The 19,119-nt window shown below is 40.3% G+C and overlaps 1 protein-coding gene across 4 annotated transcripts in view; it reads left to right on the top strand.

The window, feature by feature from the left end:
• Positions 1 to 19,119, top strand: part of LOC135710267 (uncharacterized) — a 41,424-nt gene that overhangs the window by 12,010 nt on the left and 10,295 nt on the right. For 2 of the 4 annotated variants that reach the window (XM_065233049.1, XM_065232821.1), the window contains exons 1-4: positions 2,423 to 2,590; positions 10,935 to 11,124; positions 11,221 to 11,278; positions 11,336 to 17,180. In XM_065233049.1, the coding sequence (XP_065089121.1) occupies positions 10,952 to 11,124; positions 11,221 to 11,278; positions 11,336 to 17,180 (6,076 nt within the window). In that variant the 5' untranslated portion in view covers positions 2,423 to 2,590; positions 10,935 to 10,951. Of the gene's footprint in view, positions 1 to 2,422; positions 2,591 to 2,911; positions 3,015 to 10,934; positions 11,125 to 11,220; positions 11,279 to 11,335; positions 17,181 to 19,119 lie in introns of those variants that run through there. The other 2 variants (XM_065232975.1, XM_065232893.1) reach the window with 2 other exon arrangements.

Below are 19,119 nucleotides of genomic sequence, written 5' to 3'. Positions count from 1 at the left end.
TTTATTCTCTATCTCCGCTGTTCGCTTGGAATGTAGTTATAAACGGCCGCCCGTGTGCTGGCTGTTTTGTTTCGCTCTGGACGATGGTTTTTCAAAAAATGTACTGTTGCCACCTCTGGTTGAGACTATAGTCGCTATATTTATAGCCTGGCGGATAGAATTTCGCCAATCGAACGTAAATTACCGGCATCATCGGATTGGGGAAACTTTCCTCAACCCAAAGATGGCGTTAGTTTGCGTAGGCAAGCCTTGAGTCACGAGAAAAGGGTTTCCGAAGTTTTGTTCGCAATAGCTTATGTGCTCTTTTCAGTTGTTGGTCATGATTTACTCGATTGGTTCCGCTTTTGATCGTTTTAATTCAATTCATATTCAAGCAACTTCCCCGGGGTACCCGGAACATGTCCAAGTGTGTCCAATGTGGTCTGGAACACTTAACACGACTTGCATTGATCTTATTTTTGAATTCTGTAGTAATTTGATGCGTCGCATGATGGTTTTAATACGTTTTCCGTTAAATCCAGCGTGAAGGCTCATATTCACCGGATCTTATTCCGGCCATATCTCCGGAACCGGTTCACCGATTCCAAAACCGTTCAGTAGCGCCTATCCATCCTATCCTATCATTTGGCGCCGAGTTTGTCCAAATCGGTTGAGCGGTTGCTGAGAAACGTGAGCGCATTCATTTCGTTACACACACACACACACACAGACATGTTCCGATCTCGTCGAGCTGAGTCGAATATGACACTCGGCCCTCCGGGCCTCGGATCAATAGTCGGTTTTTCAAGTTATATCTATACCCTTCTTTGTAAGAAGGGTAAAACATAAATGTGTACACGTTGCAACTAAATAAAATAAGCCTAATAAAAACACTCAACAATACCTCGAAAATATTTTGATCCATGGCCACACTTCGCCAGCCTCGTAGTCTGCGAAGGGTAACCTATCGCAGCCCGGGAAACCGAGTGATTTGCAGTTCCATGTTCCGAGTTTCCAATCGTAGTTCTTATTTCGTCGCGTAGGTCTGTGCCAATTGTTCCGATCCGTATTTCTTTCTTCAGTATTTGCAACTTTGTTTTTTTCCACGGCGGCTTGTTGGGCCTCGCCGGGGGTCCATCGTGCACAGCTCTGTTTAGAGTCCCACGCTGGCGCTAGGACGGTGATCAGCCGCTCCTAACATGGAGAACAGACACCGTTTTGAGCCGCACCTCCATGGTGAACAGACGCTCAGGTTTAGTGAAGCATTTCCTCTATCACCGTACTATGGTTACCGCGCCAGTGTTTGCGTCGCACCTCTTCACTTTGCTATTGCCGGACTGGCAACATTGCCCAGGCTACGCCACCCAGCTGTGTCCATGTCTAGCTGGTAGTCTTTTGTTATCATATGACTCGGGGAGGCGTGAAGTAGGAACTTGTGAGGACCAGGGCTAGGTATTACTGAAATCATATGCAACAATGTCAATAATATTTCAAACATGTTTTATCACATTGTTTATAATAATTAGTATCAAAAACACATTCAACAATTGATCACTGATTAGTATGTCACCATGATCGGTAAACCTCATGGCCATGGATAAATGCTGTGCAGTAATCAATGTGAAGTGTGCAACAATTGAAAAATTTCCCTAATATTGCTTCCTCCCGGATCGGTTCAATAAAATAACTGATATCGTAAGTACAATGCATCGAAAATTTACGTTTAATCATCTAACAGAATCACTGAATGATTATTCTTGTTGAAAAATTGCCTCCCAAGTCATATTTTAATGGTGTGCAATAATTAGATACAAAGTGTGCAACAATAGAATTTCAAAGCAAATGATGCGTGCAACAATTAAGCTATGAAGCACATTCAAAATTTTCTTACACGGAATGTTTTTACCAATATAAATTGCTGATGACCTCTGGAAATGCTTAATGAATCACATTGATTTTTATTCATTTCTTGAGGAATTCTTGCTTCACAAAAAAAAAAACAGTCTCGTAAAATCACAAAAGAATTAAAATCATATGCATAGCTGTGCACCAATTGGTAAACTACCCTAATTAAGTGCAATTTCATTTCCACTTATGCTCACGCGAAAGCTATTGTATTTTTGGCTTGGTATAAGTTGTAAAATACGCGGAAACACGCAAAATCAGCGACATCGAAAACAAAACCAATCATTCGCAGGCAGAGCCTACTCATATAATGGGATGGGAGTGGGATATATTCCAAAAAATTAAATTTTTAATTTAACAATACGAAAGTCATGTGCGGCTTGTACGAATTCAGTTTTGGAATAATGCACGCAGCCACTTTGCCTCTTATTTGAAGTGCGCGCCTCTGCCGTCGAACATTAGTAATGTTTGATCGACGACGTCTTACCGCCGTATTCCATCGCTCTCATTCTCCACATTGATCACCAGTTGTCAAATAGTCTGCTGGAAAAGCGCTTCGCGTATGGACCTGAAGTGAAAAACAAACTCTTGGTGATAAAATATATTTATTTGTGGAAGAATCTCAGATTTTTCATGTGTTTTGTTGATTAATGTGAGCGAAGCCATAATTATTGCACTAGCATAGTGTTTTTGGGGGATTCAGTCGGTGAGTACCTACTTATTTTTAGGGTTTTTGTTTTTTTTTTTGTGAATTGTGCAGGTTAGTCAAGTTCGACATGCGATGAACACAGGGTCAGATATTTTACTATTACTAAGTTTTTCGTCCAGAAAACTACATTTGTGTGCGTGTGTAGGAAACTAACGAGTGCTGTGTTCTTACAAAAAATCGACAATAGTATTCGATGTTCCAAATAGGTCGAATCTGCTTGCCTGCAACAGGCAAAGCGTCAACTCTTCCACATTGATTTTCGCACGGTTGTTTCAAAGAGAGCGAGTAGGTTGACAGAATCGATGAAGAGCGAGAAGTGAAAATCGACCAAAAGCGCCATTGCTGTGAAAAGTGAAAAACTGATCGTCGTCACCATTTTGTAAATGACTGCAGCGTAGTACAGTCAGCTACACAGCGTTTGGTTAGTAAAAGTGATATTTTAGTTTCACAGGGAGTTGGTGATTATCAAGAAAACATTTTGTTTCTAATTGCTGATGCTTTGCTACTGACATAGCTTGTATATAGTGTCAGTGTGATGTGAAATTACGTTCAATCAAGTGTTGTTTGCAATTGTGGAAGTGACCTGTTTTTCAGTTCACTGACGCAGCATTTTTTATCATTAATTATAATAGTGATACGCTCGAATATTAAACATTGAAAATGTGGCATGATCAAATATGAGTGTATGTAATTTCCTGTCTGAATTAAACGTACTTAGTATCTAACCGTTTAGTTTTTATTTATCATTTAAAGGAGCAATTTTGGGATTGCTTGCTACAAGAGATTTAAAAAAATAAAATTAAATTCCTTTTATTGAAAGCATAAATTTACGAAGTTCTAGAAAATAAAAACGTTAATTATTGCTTCATATTAAAGTTCTAGTGACCAGGAAATGCATTTTAAATTGAATGTTTTTAAGTTAAGGAACTTAAGTTTTATGGTAAAAATAATATTGTATTGAGTTTTCCAAGTAGAATATTACAAACACAAATGCTGAGTGTAAATATATATGATTTTGAGAGTTCTTGCAGCTATACAGTATTGGACAAAACATTTGCAACTGATATCGAACAATGATAAAAATCATTAGTAAACTTTAATTTTCTATCATCGAAAAGGAGTAAGTTACTGCAGTCGATGGTTTAGGAGTCTATGATTATATCAACTATCCAATTGATAATTTTGCCTTGGTCAAAACAAGTGCAACATTACACTTTCGTTCGTTTTTTGTTTTCAGTAGAAGTGTTGATAATTAAGTGTAACAGGTTTTGTTTTACTGTAAAAGTGTTGTACGTTGTGTTATTCAATTATCGAAAGGTAAATATTGCTCAATATACCTTGAAAACTACAAATGTTATTTTTTTTTATTATTTATGACATCAAGTACCAAAATGGCTCCTGACAACCTTGGATTGGAACTAAGAAAGAAAATGATCGATGACTGCGTGTGCGGAATGTCACATACAATCATTTGTGAGAAATATCATGTAAATAAATCGACCATATCAAGACTATGTTCCAAATTTCGTTTAACCGGGAAGATTGCTGTTGACCACAAAAATCAAAGACCACTAAAGAGGATTCTATGATCGTCAGATGCATTAAGAAGGATCCTTTCAATCATCCTTCAAGGTACAAAAACAACTACACTAATAAAGTTCCACACATTTTTATTGACGAATTTTCATAGGAAATTCCACGTGATTTTCATGTGACCACACATTAACAGAATCCACCCAGAAGCACATATGGAATTTATGAGTCAAATGAATAGTATGAGTGGTTGCACATGGCTATGTGTGCTCATATTAAGTATGTGTCCGACACATAGATATCATTTGTTGATCACATTGCAGGAATTCATTTGTGGGACACATAAAAACAATCTTTGAAATTTTATTAGTGTACAGCTATCTGTATCGGACATTATAATCAGGTGACGTGCCGTTGAAGCCGGATTATTCTCCTGACGCCCTGTGACGAAACCTTTGATATCACTAAAAAATCAGAAGAAAAGACTAGTGTAAGCTCAATCTCACGTAGGCTAGAATGTGTAAAAATGGCATGCCTTCATATGCTGGTCTGCAGCTAAAATTGTTTGCTGGGTGTCTTGTTCAGTGATGAGTCGAAGTGCCATTAAGATGGATATTTCAACAAGATAACGACCCCAAGCACACTGCCAAAGTCATCAAACAGTGGTTTAAGGATAAACACAACGGTGATGGACTGGCCACCCCAATATCCAAATCTTATCCCTACCGAGAACCTTTGTGAGATAGTGGATTGAATAGTCAATCGTGACGGTGTTTGCAATATCCTTATTAATCCTTCAATTGTTTGAACAAATCCAAAATGCTTTTGAAAGCGATTCCTCAAAGCTTCATTGACCACCTGATTTAGTTTATGCCTCAAATATGCAAGACTGTAATAGAAAATAAATGATTCGCTACGAAATATTGAAAGCCACATATGCGAAGTTGCACTTTTTTTTGTCCAGGAGGAACATTTTTGTTTGTACTTTTGGCAAACGATGGTTTTGGTACGATGATTTGTCTGTAACCCTTAAATGAATAAGTTCATGATTGTGGCTGCCGGCGCCGGTGGTGTAGTGGTATGCGTGACTGCTTTCTAACACCTCGATGGGTCTGGGTTCAATCCCAGCCGAGGTTGGATGGGATTTTTCTGAGGCATAAAAATCTCTGGTCACGTCTTCCTTTGGAAGGGAAGTAAAGCCGTTAGTCCCGGCCCATGTGTATGTGTGTTGAATGGGTGCGATAACCTACGCAGGTGTGGAAGCTGCCTTCCTGCACATTTGATTGCCGTCAATGGATGGCAATCGATGTCCGTCGGTGATTGGCACTAGATTGCGGAACAGAGACCGACGTTAAATAAAGGTAAAAAAATGATAGTGGTTGATTGGTTGGTTGCAAATGTTTTGTGCAATACTGTGCATGTTTTTATACACTACGTATAACATTGGAGAGGTATATGTTCAGAGGTTATAGCTGATTATATCTATTTAAAATGTTTCTAAAAAATATCTATTAGGGTGTCACTCCATTTTGCGATACACTGTATGTGTCGGACACATACTTAATATGTGTACAGTGTACACATAAAAGCCATGTGTGACTACCAAGGAATCAAAAATATCTCCAAATGACAAAATAACAAGCGATCAACGAACCGAATAATAACACTATGTCAGAAGTTGAAAACAATAATGATATAATCTTCACCGTTCTTTTTCATGACAAGCAGCTCGTGCGGTCGACTCATTCGGGGCGGTAGAAGGAAACGAGCAAATTGTTGGCAAGCTGCTTCACGAAGTAAAGCCGAAGATGATACACGTGTGTTAATGGGAATTTTTTTGTTATGTCTTTTCCCGATTCATATCAAGCTATGTCCTCATCCGTGTATATTGCAACAAAGCAGGCAAGCAATATATCATTATCCTTCTACCACTCGGATCGAGCTTTGTTACAGAGCGAGTTTGTCATGGTAGTCGTAGCAACCGTTTTGTCTGTATCGTTGGTTGCTTTATGTGTTTGGATTCGCTGGTGACTACACATGCTATTCATTTGACACATAATTTCATGTGTACTTCTGAGTCGATTCTGTTTATGTTTGGTCACATGAAAATCATGTGGAATTTCCCATTAAGATTCGACAATAAAAATGTGTGGAATTTTTTGAGTGTATGGTATTTATATAGCTTTGAAGCATCATACCCTTAGTCAAAAAAATGTTATAAAAAAAATTAATTTCATTGCACAATCCGAAACAAATCCTCAGTGATGGATTACCCGAAAAAAATAACAACAAAAATACAATAAAAAACAATGTAACAATAAGACGAAAATTATTGTCTTAACAATGATTTATATTGTTACGTCTACAATAAATTTACCTTGATTTATGTTGTACAAAACAGCAAATTTCATGGTAAATGGAAAATTTACAATAAAAAAGGGGGGTTGTTAAGTATCTTAACAATGAAATTTTCGTGATTTCCGCATACAATTTTTTTTTCAATGCATTATATATTATTGTTATTTTACTGTTGGTTGACGAATTTATTGATTTAAAAAAAATAACAGTGTACTTTAGAGTGTATGTTTTGGCTTGACAGATCTACTTTATCGACTTTTAAAATAAATCGAAAAAAATAAAACATCGCCCCGGGAAGGGAAGGGGGGGGGGGGGGGTATGTATGTTACGGATGAGTCCTTTTTTTACTGGTTATGGATTGAGATTCGATCCGGAACTTGTGAGAAATTAAGGCCAACTCCCCTGCACTCGATCTCCCTAGGTCACGTCTCCTTGGTGGTTGAGCGTCGTTGATAAGTTAATGAATTCGACTGGAGAGAATCGCCCATGAAATATGCTTCCACCTGAGAGTTTCTTCCTGACATCTTCAAGTGGTGGAATTTTTTATTATTATTGACTGCACGAAAAAGGTCTGCATTAAGCGGGATTTAGGATAAGAGATGAGCGGACGCGGACTGCCTGGTTTTGAGCCATACGAGCAGCGCCTATCTTCTATCTATAGTCTACATGCTTCAATCAGATTTATTTTTATTGTTCGTGAAGTAACCCACAATGAAAACACACCAATATTTAATGTAACAACAATTTTTATTGTAATAGAATTGTTCATTATTGTTCATGATCGAATCATGTTACCAATAAAATAAATGAAAAATACGATAAAAATCATTGTAACAACATTTTATTATGTACATTCATTGTACAGCTAGGTAGCAGTTTTGCCGTTTTCGGAAGGGTACAACATTATAACAATAATTTTTGTTGTCGACAATAAATATTAATGTTAGAACATTGTTTCCACTGAAAATTTCACTGTAATTTTTTTTTCGGATAGCTCTTGGCTGAAAGCCACTATAATACAGTAATAGAAAAATTGAACAAATCCTAGTGAGTAGAAGTATTGAGAATCTGTTGGGATATTAAAAGAAATTATTTTGATGTTATTTTTTTAATAATAACGAATTTTATACAACCATTGAACTTTGTTCCCCTATATCCAAATTCTTGTAGCTAATCAGTAAATTCTCCCTTACTCGATATTCAAAAACATTCAAAGCATCATCGATTTAGGAAGATATTAAGTAAAAATGATGAATACATTATGGATACCAAATTCTCTCATGTCAGCCAATTTATTTAAAATTTATTTTGATGTGAAACTATAAATCTTTTAATTAGTAAATTTTTTAACTTTTATTTTATCATAGAGATTTTTAGCCGAAGGCTAGTTCATCTCTTCTTGGGTTCAATCGCATTCGGCGCCACCGGGATGTTCTGAGGCCTAACATCTCTGATGACGCCTTCCTTCGGGGAAGAGGGAAGTAAAGCCGTTGGGCCCTGATTCATGAGTTGATGGGTTGATAGGTAGGGTCCAGGTGTGGGAGCTGCCTCCCTGGCGTCGGTACTGCTCAGCAAGGAAAACAAGATCGACGGAAAACAAATCAAGGAAAAAAAAAAAAATTTGTGCATAAGCGTTTAGTTTGGGAGAACTTTCCTGCTGCCTTGAGTCTCGATATGCATACAGGTGTGCGGGGTCTATATATGGATATAAAAAAGATTCCCAACTCCAACTGCATTTCCTCAATCGAAACAGGGAAACATATTCTATGAAGGGAACAGAAAATTGGTGTTTCCTTTGTAAGACGGAGGGAAATTGGATGAATTCCTGTCCCAGTACAACAACGAACGGAAGAAGAAAACCAACAATGGAATGAGAAAGAGCAGTATCAGTAGTGACGCCAAACGAGGAAGTGGTTGAGGTGCTGGAAGAAGAGGTGGTGGTGATGGATGTGACGTCCTGGACACCGAGAAGAACAATGGAGAGGAAGCAAGCGCTCCTGAGAAACAGTTGCCGCCTGTTTTCAAGTTAAAAAATGATGCATATTACTACTGTAAATTCGGGATAGTGGATTATACCGAGAAGGAGCGGATAAAGGACGAAGAGTAGGCCAAGTGACGGGTGCTGCTGGAAGGAAAACAATTGAAAGAAGCAAGGAAATTGAGGGCAAGAATGAAACTGGAAGCTAAACTCAAGTCGCCTCCAAGTAAGAGTAAGAAGATCTCATAAAGAATGTACCTCATACATATTTTATTGTAAATATAAAAGTGTTTAATGGTTCTCCCCTCCGTGGAGTCATTTTGGACACTTGAGCCTTACAATAAACTGATTAAAAAATAACTGTTCTGCCTCGAGTAAATCAAAGTTTTTTTTTATTATAGGGACTTTTAGCCATAGGCTAGTTCATATCTTAGTAATTCAAAGTTTTCTTCTGTAGACACTTTGAAATTAATACATAAGGGAACATGCATATATTTTGTAGCATTTTAAGAGGAAGGGAGGGCTGCAGAAGTTGTAACCGGCCGGAAAATACGCTACGATGATAAAATCTTTGAAGTTGGCGTGCGTAGTTTTCACTTGCACAAAAGGGAACATTTAGTAAAATTAGTCAATATTACCATACAACATTAAGGAAAGCCAAGTATGTTTTGAAATTCCGTGTAAATCCTAGTGAAATTTGAAAGAAAAATGATACGGTAAAAATAAGAAGAAGAAGATGTGGCTGTATTTTAACGTACACATCTCAGAAGGAATGATCCAGACTAGTTACCCTAATAAACGGGTACCATACAATTACGATATCATAGATGGTACGACCATACCGCATAAAGTTGGGATGATATTCCGAATTGGTGGTTAGGCGCTTTTTATGGTTATTGTTTATGCGGGTACAATCTGGAAGAAAATACAGTTTACTCTCAGCTGTTGTCGAGTCAAGACCTGCAATCGCAATTGTACCAGTCAGTGTGGCACACGCGTTAGGAGCTATTAACGGTGTGCTCGTTGCATACAATTTTGTCGTTACGGTTGAAAGTAAAAGGTTGGATATGTCCGTTAAAATAAAGCTTACAATCAACTACAGCTTCCCCAATGGAAGTGCAAAACTCACTTTAGTGAGAATTACAAAAAAATTGCGGTAGCACTGGATGCAAATCTCGTTTATATGGAAGCAACTAACCGGATTGCGGAAGATTGCTGCATGCATTGACGTATAACTCGCAAGATTTAACGTTCCATTATGTTAAGGAGATGTACGCGATTACATTCAATATGTGCGAGTGTTCGATTTACAACCGGAGGTTCCGGAACGTGATCTAGCGTTGGCGCTAAGGAAATCTGTTCGTTTAATTTTCATCCGGGAGAAATTCCCTGCAGAGCTGTGCTTTGACACATACACAGGTGTACGAGGGGTATATATGGATGTGAAAAGGAAAATTCCCACCTCACCGCAAAACAAATCTAGATAGAGCAGGAATTAGGGCGTAACAGCTTTTGTAAACAATCGGAATCCGGAATCTTGGACTTAACGGAGAAGCAACGGATATAGCGTGTAGCGAGAGAATGAAAGGAATATAATTGAAGATATAATTAAGTTGCAGGCCTCCCTTAGCTCAGTCGGTAACGGCGCAGTTACAAAGTAAGGTGGTAGCTGGATTCGATTCCCAGTCCGGTGTAGGAATTTTTCGGGTTAGAAAATGTCTCAACTTCCCTGGGCATAGAGTATGATTGTACTTGCCACACAATTATTTAATTATACTAATGCAAAAATGGTACAGGCATCGAAAGTTCTCAATTAATAAATGTGGAAGTGGTTATATATGTTAGAACACTAAGTTGAGGGCACGCAATAAGCTTGAAATGCAAAGAAGAAGAAGAAGAAGAAGAAAAATGAAGTTGCAGCAAAACAAGCAGAAACAAGCAAAGTGACTCTCCTACAAAAAAAAAAAACACCCATTAGGAAAAAATCCGTCACGCTTTTGGCTCCTTAGAGTTTGCAAAGACAGTTGAGCCTTAATAAATAAGTACATATGTGACACAAAATCTGAACGGGAATTCTATTCCCTCCTACATACACTGTTTCCTTTCGCTCACATTATCGGAGACTAGACAGTCACACAGTTGAAAAGTTCACTACACGCTAGACTGAATGAGCTTTGGAGACGACAATTTTTATTTTATTAGAAGACATATTTTATTAATTAATTAATGGTATAATATAAAATATATCTAATAGTAAAAAATAATGCGTCATAATTGAAAAAAATATTCATTATAGATGTTATAAATGCAATCGATAAATAATTTTGAAATATGCACCATCAAGACGTTTTTAAAGATAGCCGCAAGATGGCAAGTTTTGTAGGCCTATAGATCAATGCATTAACACTGAAAAAAAGTAAACCTATTAAATAGTTCAATTCTACAGCAGTTCCCATTTTTTGTTTCTTACAGATATCTTGCCCTAAGCCATGGCAGAAGAGGAAGACAGGGCAACTCGTTACGAAGATGTGTGGAATCGGGTCAAGGTTTATATCCCGTTTTTGCAAGAGCTGATAAGTTTCTACAAAAATGATTCTCATCAAAATCGGCAGCAACAGCTGCAGAAAATAATAACGATTTATGATCTGCTCACCAACCAAAGGTATTATTTTTTGTAGTTTTTCTACTCATGCATCATTAGAATTACAATGACACACAAAACTGCTAAAAACATTTTGTTTTCTTATTTATCTCTTAGATTGAATTACCTGTCTTTGTGTAAGTGTGAGAAGGTGTTGATCAAATTGTATGAAACGGTTCGTATGTTGTATTGAAAAATAAAATTTCGAATTTGAACAAATTGTTCATTGCAGAATCCTTTGAGGAAAGCAGGAGAATCATCAACAACGGATGAATCTGGATCCTCAACAAAAAACCAAAGTGATGGAGACAGTCCGGCATCTCCTGGTGATTCAGACGCACTACCTGGATCGGACCTGTTACTTGAACGAAGAACTGAAGAGGATATTCCCATAGCATCGGATTCTCAAGCTAAACCGGGTACTTCAGCAAAACCAGCTTCGTCATTCGAACTGGATTCTCCAGCAGAACCAGACACACCGGCTGAACCGGACAGCCCAGCTGAACCGGATACGCCAGCCGAACCGGACACTCCGGCTGAACCGGACACGCCGGCCGAACCTGATTGCTTTGCCAATTCAGATTCGATTTTGGAACCACTAAGTCCAGAAACGGATAATGATGAACTCTGGGATGACCCGCAACCAAAAAATAGAAGAAATATTGCAAACAAGCCACCATTGTCGTTAGATGAAATTACTAGACTGATTACGAGTGAATCGAAACCCGGTGGAACGAAAAGTCGCAGCAGCAGCAACAACTTGTCCAAGGTTATCAACGATACTTTGAAAGTTTTCCAAAAGCCTACATTCGACGAACATGCTCGTAATCCTTCACCACCGTACGAGAACTCACATCAAGGTCGGAATGTGAATGTTCCTTACTCTCCAACTTATTCACCGCAAATTTCCACAAACCATGGTGCGCGTTGGGAGGCTGAGAATGATGCTTTTGGCGTCTTCCCGCATCCAGTGAATAGTTCATATCGCAACTACTCCGGGCGCAATAGTAATAATATTGACCTAACACCCCGACCACAGTCACCTCCCTTGTACCGTCGCAGGGATGATATAAAACGCTTCCATGATGATCGTATGGATATCTCTCCGACGTATTCTTCACCTTCAGACAACCGAGCACCTAGTGGGACAGCTCCTGCTGTTAACATGAAGGATCCCCGAATCAGAAAAGCAGTCGAAAGCAACATGCACGTGCATTCTCCTGAGCCCTTGGGGCCAGATAGAATGAATCCATTTTTCCCAACTATGAAGGCCAACGATCCGCGTTTGAATCGGGTAAATGTTTCAATTCCTCCGGCACCTACACCGAATGAGCTGCCACGGTGTGTAGCTCCAAACCCGAATCTGCCCCTGGACTTACCCAAAAAAGATCCCCCTAAACGGCGTCTGAGCATTTGTGCAAATCAGGTAATCATCGAGGAGATACCTCCAGAACCTGTTATGCTGCCACCCAGGTCGTTTCCGGTTCGACGACAGAGCATTTGTGGGGATTTTAACGTCAATCGAAATAATGAACCTTTCCATGGAACATCATTCCTACCGGCACCACCTCCGATGCAGTCAATGGTTACACAGCCGATGCTACCGCCCATGCTACCTCCTCCCCATCCGCCACAGCCACCGCTTATGTTACCTCATCCGCATTCGCCACATCCCATGCAACCGCCCATGCTACCTCCTCAGCAGTCTATTCCAGTTATAGTCACCCCACAATCCATCGAAGCTCCTTCGGTGGCCGAAAGAGATCCACGGCGGAAGCACTTGCCACCTGGGGCTGAATACATGCAAATTCACCGCCAAAATCAACAACCATCCAATCGCTTTCAGTACGCACCATCTGGACCCAGCAAGGCACCGCTCACCTACCTAGAATACCGCCGTCAGAAAGAGATCGACCAAAAACACCGCAAAGATCAAAACAAACCGAAAAATTGCAGTTCGGAAAAAGTCGATAAGGATAAACAAAACAGTGCGGAGAAAGAGCAGGTCAAACAAAGCGAGGAAATCGATATTACTATAGGAATGATTCCGAACAAGAATCGAGTAGCTGCAAAGGCATACGCAAAACCGGCAAAGTTTTGCCCGCCGAAAGAGCGCCGTTTTTCTCCGGCCATGAAGGAAAAGTCTCGCACGGATTCCAAATTTACCACGAAGTCACATAAGTATGATTCCCCTTCTACGTCGCAGAAGACAGATAAAAGGCGAGAGGAATCGGAAAAGGACAAAATTAAACCCGTACCGAAGGCCAAGGATCTCTTCGGTGAGCAGCTATCACAATTTGACAAGATGTACCGCAGTGGCGACTTTTCGAAAAAAGCCGCACCATCGTCTGGAATTGGAGGATTTAAGATTCCCAAAATAAAGCGAGTTGAGAAACCCAGTGAACCGATTATCAAACCAGTAGAAGCAGTACAACACACGAGTCAACGTAAGGAAAAGTCGAAGAGCAAGTCACCGGAACCGCCGAAGAGTATGGTGCAAGATGATGACGACATGTGGGATAGTGAGATTGACAAGAAGTCCACTGAGACCAGACAACAGGATAAGGAAAGTCCGAAAGATAAGAATACGTCGCTGAAATCTCTCCAAGATGACGACTTCTGGGACACAGAACCAAGTGGACCGGTGAATGAACCGGAACAGGTAGCTCCTTTGATTGATGGTACCATTACTTCAACTGCTACAGCTGCTACGGTAACGGAAATTGCGGAAGGCGGCGGTGATAAGCAAAAGGAAACCACAATTGAAAAACCGCAAGATGTGTTCCAGATTCCGAGCTTACCGGCTCCTCGTCGAACACTGCGCAGAAGAAATTCGGTTGCGGTTCACTACAACGAGATCGACATGCGGACTAAATTAACTGTACAAGCAATTGTTGCGCCAACCAGAATCAGCACACGTCGTAACTCGGTTGCGGTCTCTCAATTGGAGGACGATGGCAGAAATGCGGAAAAGGTTGAGAAGGAATTGTCGTCGGGTAAGGAAGAGACTGAACCAGAAGAAGACATCGTTGTCCGACCGCGCCGGACTCGTAAGCGAAAGCCTGTTATTGAAGACGACGATGAGGATGCATGTGGTGCTAATGCGGACGCTGAATCGAAGGAGCAGCAGTCTTCGGAATCGGATGTGGCAGCAGAGGGCAGTACAGTGCAAGAATCATCAATGGCTACGGCGAAGGAGGACAGTAGTGATAACGTTGTGTCTAGCACAACTACTGATACGACAGCCAAGAAACGTAAGCGAGGTCGAAAGAAGAAGGGATCGGCGACGTTAATTAACGAAGGAGATGTATCGAGTGATGCCAGCCATGATAGGTCAACTGATGTTGAGTTACCCGTCGAAGCAAGCTCAAGTGCTATTAAGGACGAACAACTTGTCGATGTTGAAGAAGATCCGTGTACCAGTGAAGCAGCGAGAGAAGCAAAGGAGGAAAGAGAAAACAAAGAAATGGTGGAAGGTTTACTCAAGGGCTCGACAAATCCAGATAACAAAGTTAAATTGTTGGAAATGTTGAGCAAAATACTAGATGAGAAGAAGCTGAAAAAAATTCAGGAGATTATAGAGAGCCCTAGTGATAAACACATTGCTAGCGAGTCGCTTGAATTGCTAGCAGCGAACGCCGTTGCAGAAAATGTTGCAGAAGGAAACCGCGAACGCACAGCATCCACGTCAATAAGTTCAACGAACGAAGCCTGTGAGAAGGAAAAAGCATCTGCTAAAGGCAGAAAGACCGAACTGGACAAGTTAAACGAAGATATTGCCGAGATGTTCATTAGAGATGGTGTATTGAGCGCAACCGGACGGAGGAGCTGTACCAAAAGGCAGAGCTTTGTTTCTCCAGTTAAGCGTGCTAAGTCGAGGAAGTCGTCTTCTGCCCCAGTCGTACTGAATCTCAAGAAAGGTATGGAATTCAAACTGACTGAAAAGGTTCATTTGAAACGCTTGAGAGTGGTTGTTCAAAAAGTTGATTTGTCTACAGTTGACCTACTAGTAAATCCTAAACCGAAGACGGGAGTAGACAAAAGTGCGACCATTTACGAAACCGAAGATGACGTGGCATCCATTGCATCGAGCGGAACGTCAGTTTCACCGAGATCTAAGAAAAAGAAAAGAGGTGGTTGGGCGTCTGGTACGGTTCCGAAAAGGAAGAAAAAGCCGGAAACGAAGCAAGCTCCTTCATCTCCGCCGAAAACGTACGCACCGAAACCAGTGACCAAGAATGTGAACAAAGAGTTGCACTGCAAAAGCGATAAAGTCAAAGATTGTGCGTTGTGTTCGTATGTTGGTCCGCTGAGTGGAATTGTTCAACACTATGTCCGTAACCATCCGTTACACGAGGTATACGTTAGCCGTATCCCAAACGATGTAGCTGTTAAGCTGAAAAAAGAGCCACTGTTGGTGACAGGCACTATGAGCGACCAGAATATAACATTCAAATGTATTTTCTGCCAGGAAGTCCTCAGCAAGAAAAAGTACAACTGGAAACTACATTTGGCCAGTCATACAGGCGAGTATAGGTACAAATGTAACAACTGCACCATCAAATCGTTGGTACCGAGTACCAATGCACACGACAGCGAATGTGTTGGCCCAGCAATGGACGTTACGAATGATGTGATGTTCAAGGAGAATCACATTCACGGTTATATGTGTCGGTTGTGTAATTTCGTTCAACTGTCACGACCAAAAGTGGATGCCCATATGAAAGAGGAGCACGATCGCACCGTTTCTGGTAACGGCATACTACGGTTTAGTATTTTGAACTACGAAGAAAAGTTGGAATCGAAGTCGAACGATACCTTGGAGTCGGATATTTCGATGCCGGAGCTTACTCCACAGGCCGCAATCCCCAGCCAAACCAATATGTCCGCTTTCATTTCAAGTGCAAACGATGAAATCGAATCACTGAAGGTGCTCAATGATCGTAACTTTGTATCACCTTCAAAACCGTCGATTATCGACAAGCTGAAGAAGAATTTAGATGAAATTATGAGAAAGGATGCAGAGAAAGCTAAAGGTGATGAAGACGAGTGGGAAGATATTGAATCGCCTCCCAAAGCGACACAACCGCAAAAAGTTGCTCCGAAGCGCGTTGAAAAAGTCAAACGATCGCTGGCAGGTGCCGCAGTATTGTCCGATGACATTCCAATGCCAACGCCACTTGATATGAAGAAAGAAAACGTCGATATTTTTGAGCACAAACAAGTGGTTTCAAATATTGGTTACAGTAAAATCAACGAGAAGATCTGGTACCTATGCTTGATTGAAGACTGTAAATATGCAAGCCAAACACGATCGGAGATGTACTCCCACGTGGAGGAACAGCATGGAAGCATTGTTTGGGATGGATACTGTTACCTGTGCACGGCTCAGGTTTTGAACGAGGAGTCCGGTGTTTTGGCAAAGGAGGTTAAGCACATGGCGGTTATCCATATTAAGGATCGAACTGCATTTGATGAGCTCAATGAACCACCGTTAACTAGTTCTTCGTCAAATTTGATCGACGATCGACCAATGTTGAAATTGCGTAGGTTTTCCGGAGATAAGCTCTCGATCGGTACTGCCGAAGAATCGATTAATCTGAAACCTTGGCTCCAGTCACCAGCGGTAAAAAATCGCGCCCATTGCCTAAACATGCTGGAGCAGAAAAGCCTATTTTGTTTTTACAAATGCATGGGAGAGAGTTGCTGTTTTACTACTACGATCGAGACACAAATGGAGAAGCACATCGATAACCATGAACTGGTTGGAGATATATCCGGAGCTGGAACGTTGAAAAGCTGGTTAGAGTGCGCTTACTGTCACATCGTTGCCGAAGGAAAGATTGATTTGTTGCGCCATTTGAGGGTCGTGCACACTGGAAGTGCATATCAATGCGCCTATTGCTTCTACCGAAGCCGGGAGGCGTATAATGTGGTGCTACATCAGAAGCTGCACCATGAAAACGAGAAGGCTGCAGTGTTGGTGTACGAGGCTGACAAGCGACCGTTGACACCCGCGGACTATGAACGTCTCAATCGTAGACCGACAGAAAACATCATGCAGTTGATCTGTACAGGTAAGAGATTTTATTATATTACTGTTGGATAAAATTCATGCTTTGCAACAATTTATGTCTGTAGTACTTAGGGTTGCATACTCTTATTGGTAAGACTAGATTAGGTCTCAACACTGTTAAGAATATTATAAAAAAAACTATGTACTCAACGTTTGCGATCCAAGGCATAACAGTTACATATTTGCTTGATTTCATATTCAAATGGGACAGTTCTGCGTTTATGCGTAGTTTGCTTATCTTATATTAATTTCTAGCCCCTGGAAGGCGGGCTTTTCTATACCTAGCTGTGTACCTATTATACAGTATGACTGCACGGAACGGAAATGACACGTAAAAACCATTGATCTACGCTATTGGAAAATCCTACAAAACGTATCTTTTTTTTTCCAGGTTGCTACTGTTCTCTGAAATATGTATCTTAAATGATGGTCAAATGAAAATCATTGAAATTCGAAGCGCTATCTTCATTGCACACCAAATTAAATTTAAAGAATTTTCCAATTGCGATTAGGTGTAGTTTTGCTTCAATGTGAGCAACTTCACGTAATGGCCAATGGTGAAATAATCCTTTTTAATTTAATTTAAGATATCCCTAATAAAATGTATATGGTTATTTTGCTTAACGACGTGTTCGCGGTATATCCAACCCATTTGTGGAATAGTTCAATCATTTGGGTTATCTTTCTTTTTTTTTTATCAGGGATCGCTTTGAAAATTCCAATGAAAGTTATATCAACAATCAATACGAAACTAAGGATTTTAAATTGGCTCACTACTTTAGTAGCCTATTGGTCCCAAGCAAACGATTAACGTACCCTATTGTAGTTGAAATTCTATTACTACACTATGTTTGTTTTGATTCGCTATGAAAGTTTGACAGATAACATCAGGGGTGTGTGGATTCATGCAGAACATGCAGGGGTGAGTGAAATAGCTTGGGACTGCTTGGGACCGTTGTTCTGGTACTGAGTGAGCCAAAAATAATAATGATTTTCTTCGGGACCCAGTGGTCTTAGAGTTACCTCTATGGTTATATGTCGATGATTTTTATATGACCATCATGAACAGTCCAAGCAACAATTTTGGTTTTATAACGCTCTTGAAGACCATGGTTTAGGCTTGTAGAGAGCTTTAAAACCTCGATAAAACTTGTATTGTTACTTGGGAGTAGCAACCTGGAAAAAAATAAGTTGGTAGTGGTAGTGGTGTTGAGTACTTGCACAGGAGTGGAACTTCGGATCAGAAAGTGGCTCCACTTGTCATTTGCGAACACTAGCGCACCTAGCGGTAGAAGGCATCTTCTGCCTGCAGTTAAGATAGGCAGCATCCTATGATAGTGTGAGTGCACATAGAAAGACCGTGTGGAACGCTACCACAATACATCGCTTATTGAGCAGAAAAACGAACCACCTTTTGATTCACCGATTTGTTTGCACTTCCCGTTCTGTTCTGCACTGATGAAGGCTGCAAGTAGTAGACGAAATACGCGTATCTGTCAAAAGAAAAGCAATTATAACGGAATTAAAAAGAAATAAATCAACACACTCAAAAAACTTTTGTTCTCCTATTATTTCGTGACTTTTGTCTAAATTTAAATGGTGATGAAATGTGATACATGGTCTTGAAAATTTAATTTGTGAGAAATTGGAAAATATTAAAAGTTTAACCAACTAGCAATGAATGATCAGCGAAGTTCATTTAGGACGATTCAGTCGGAATTGGACCAAAATACCAGGCGCAAAAAACGTAAAATACAAAATAGTGACAATGATGATGATGATGTTTTTCAGGAAAATGCGAGTTTTGCGGATGTTGTAAAACTATTAGTAACAGTAATAGTAACTCTAAGACCAGAAGGTCCCGAAGAAACGTGCTCAACTTTTTGGCTCAGCTCTGGTACTCTCTTCGGTCCCAAGCTAATCGATGCACCCCTCAAAAC

The sequence above is a fragment of the Ochlerotatus camptorhynchus genome, unplaced genomic scaffold (assembly GCF_037179485.1).
Source record: "Ochlerotatus camptorhynchus isolate MF236.1 unplaced genomic scaffold, CSIRO-AGI_Acam_v1.1 ptg000003l, whole genome shotgun sequence".
In the NCBI taxonomy this organism is placed as follows: Eukaryota; Metazoa; Arthropoda; class Insecta; order Diptera; family Culicidae; genus Ochlerotatus; species Ochlerotatus camptorhynchus.
The sequence above is the reverse complement of the archived record's forward strand: the minus strand, read 5'-3'. Positions and strand labels throughout refer to the sequence as shown.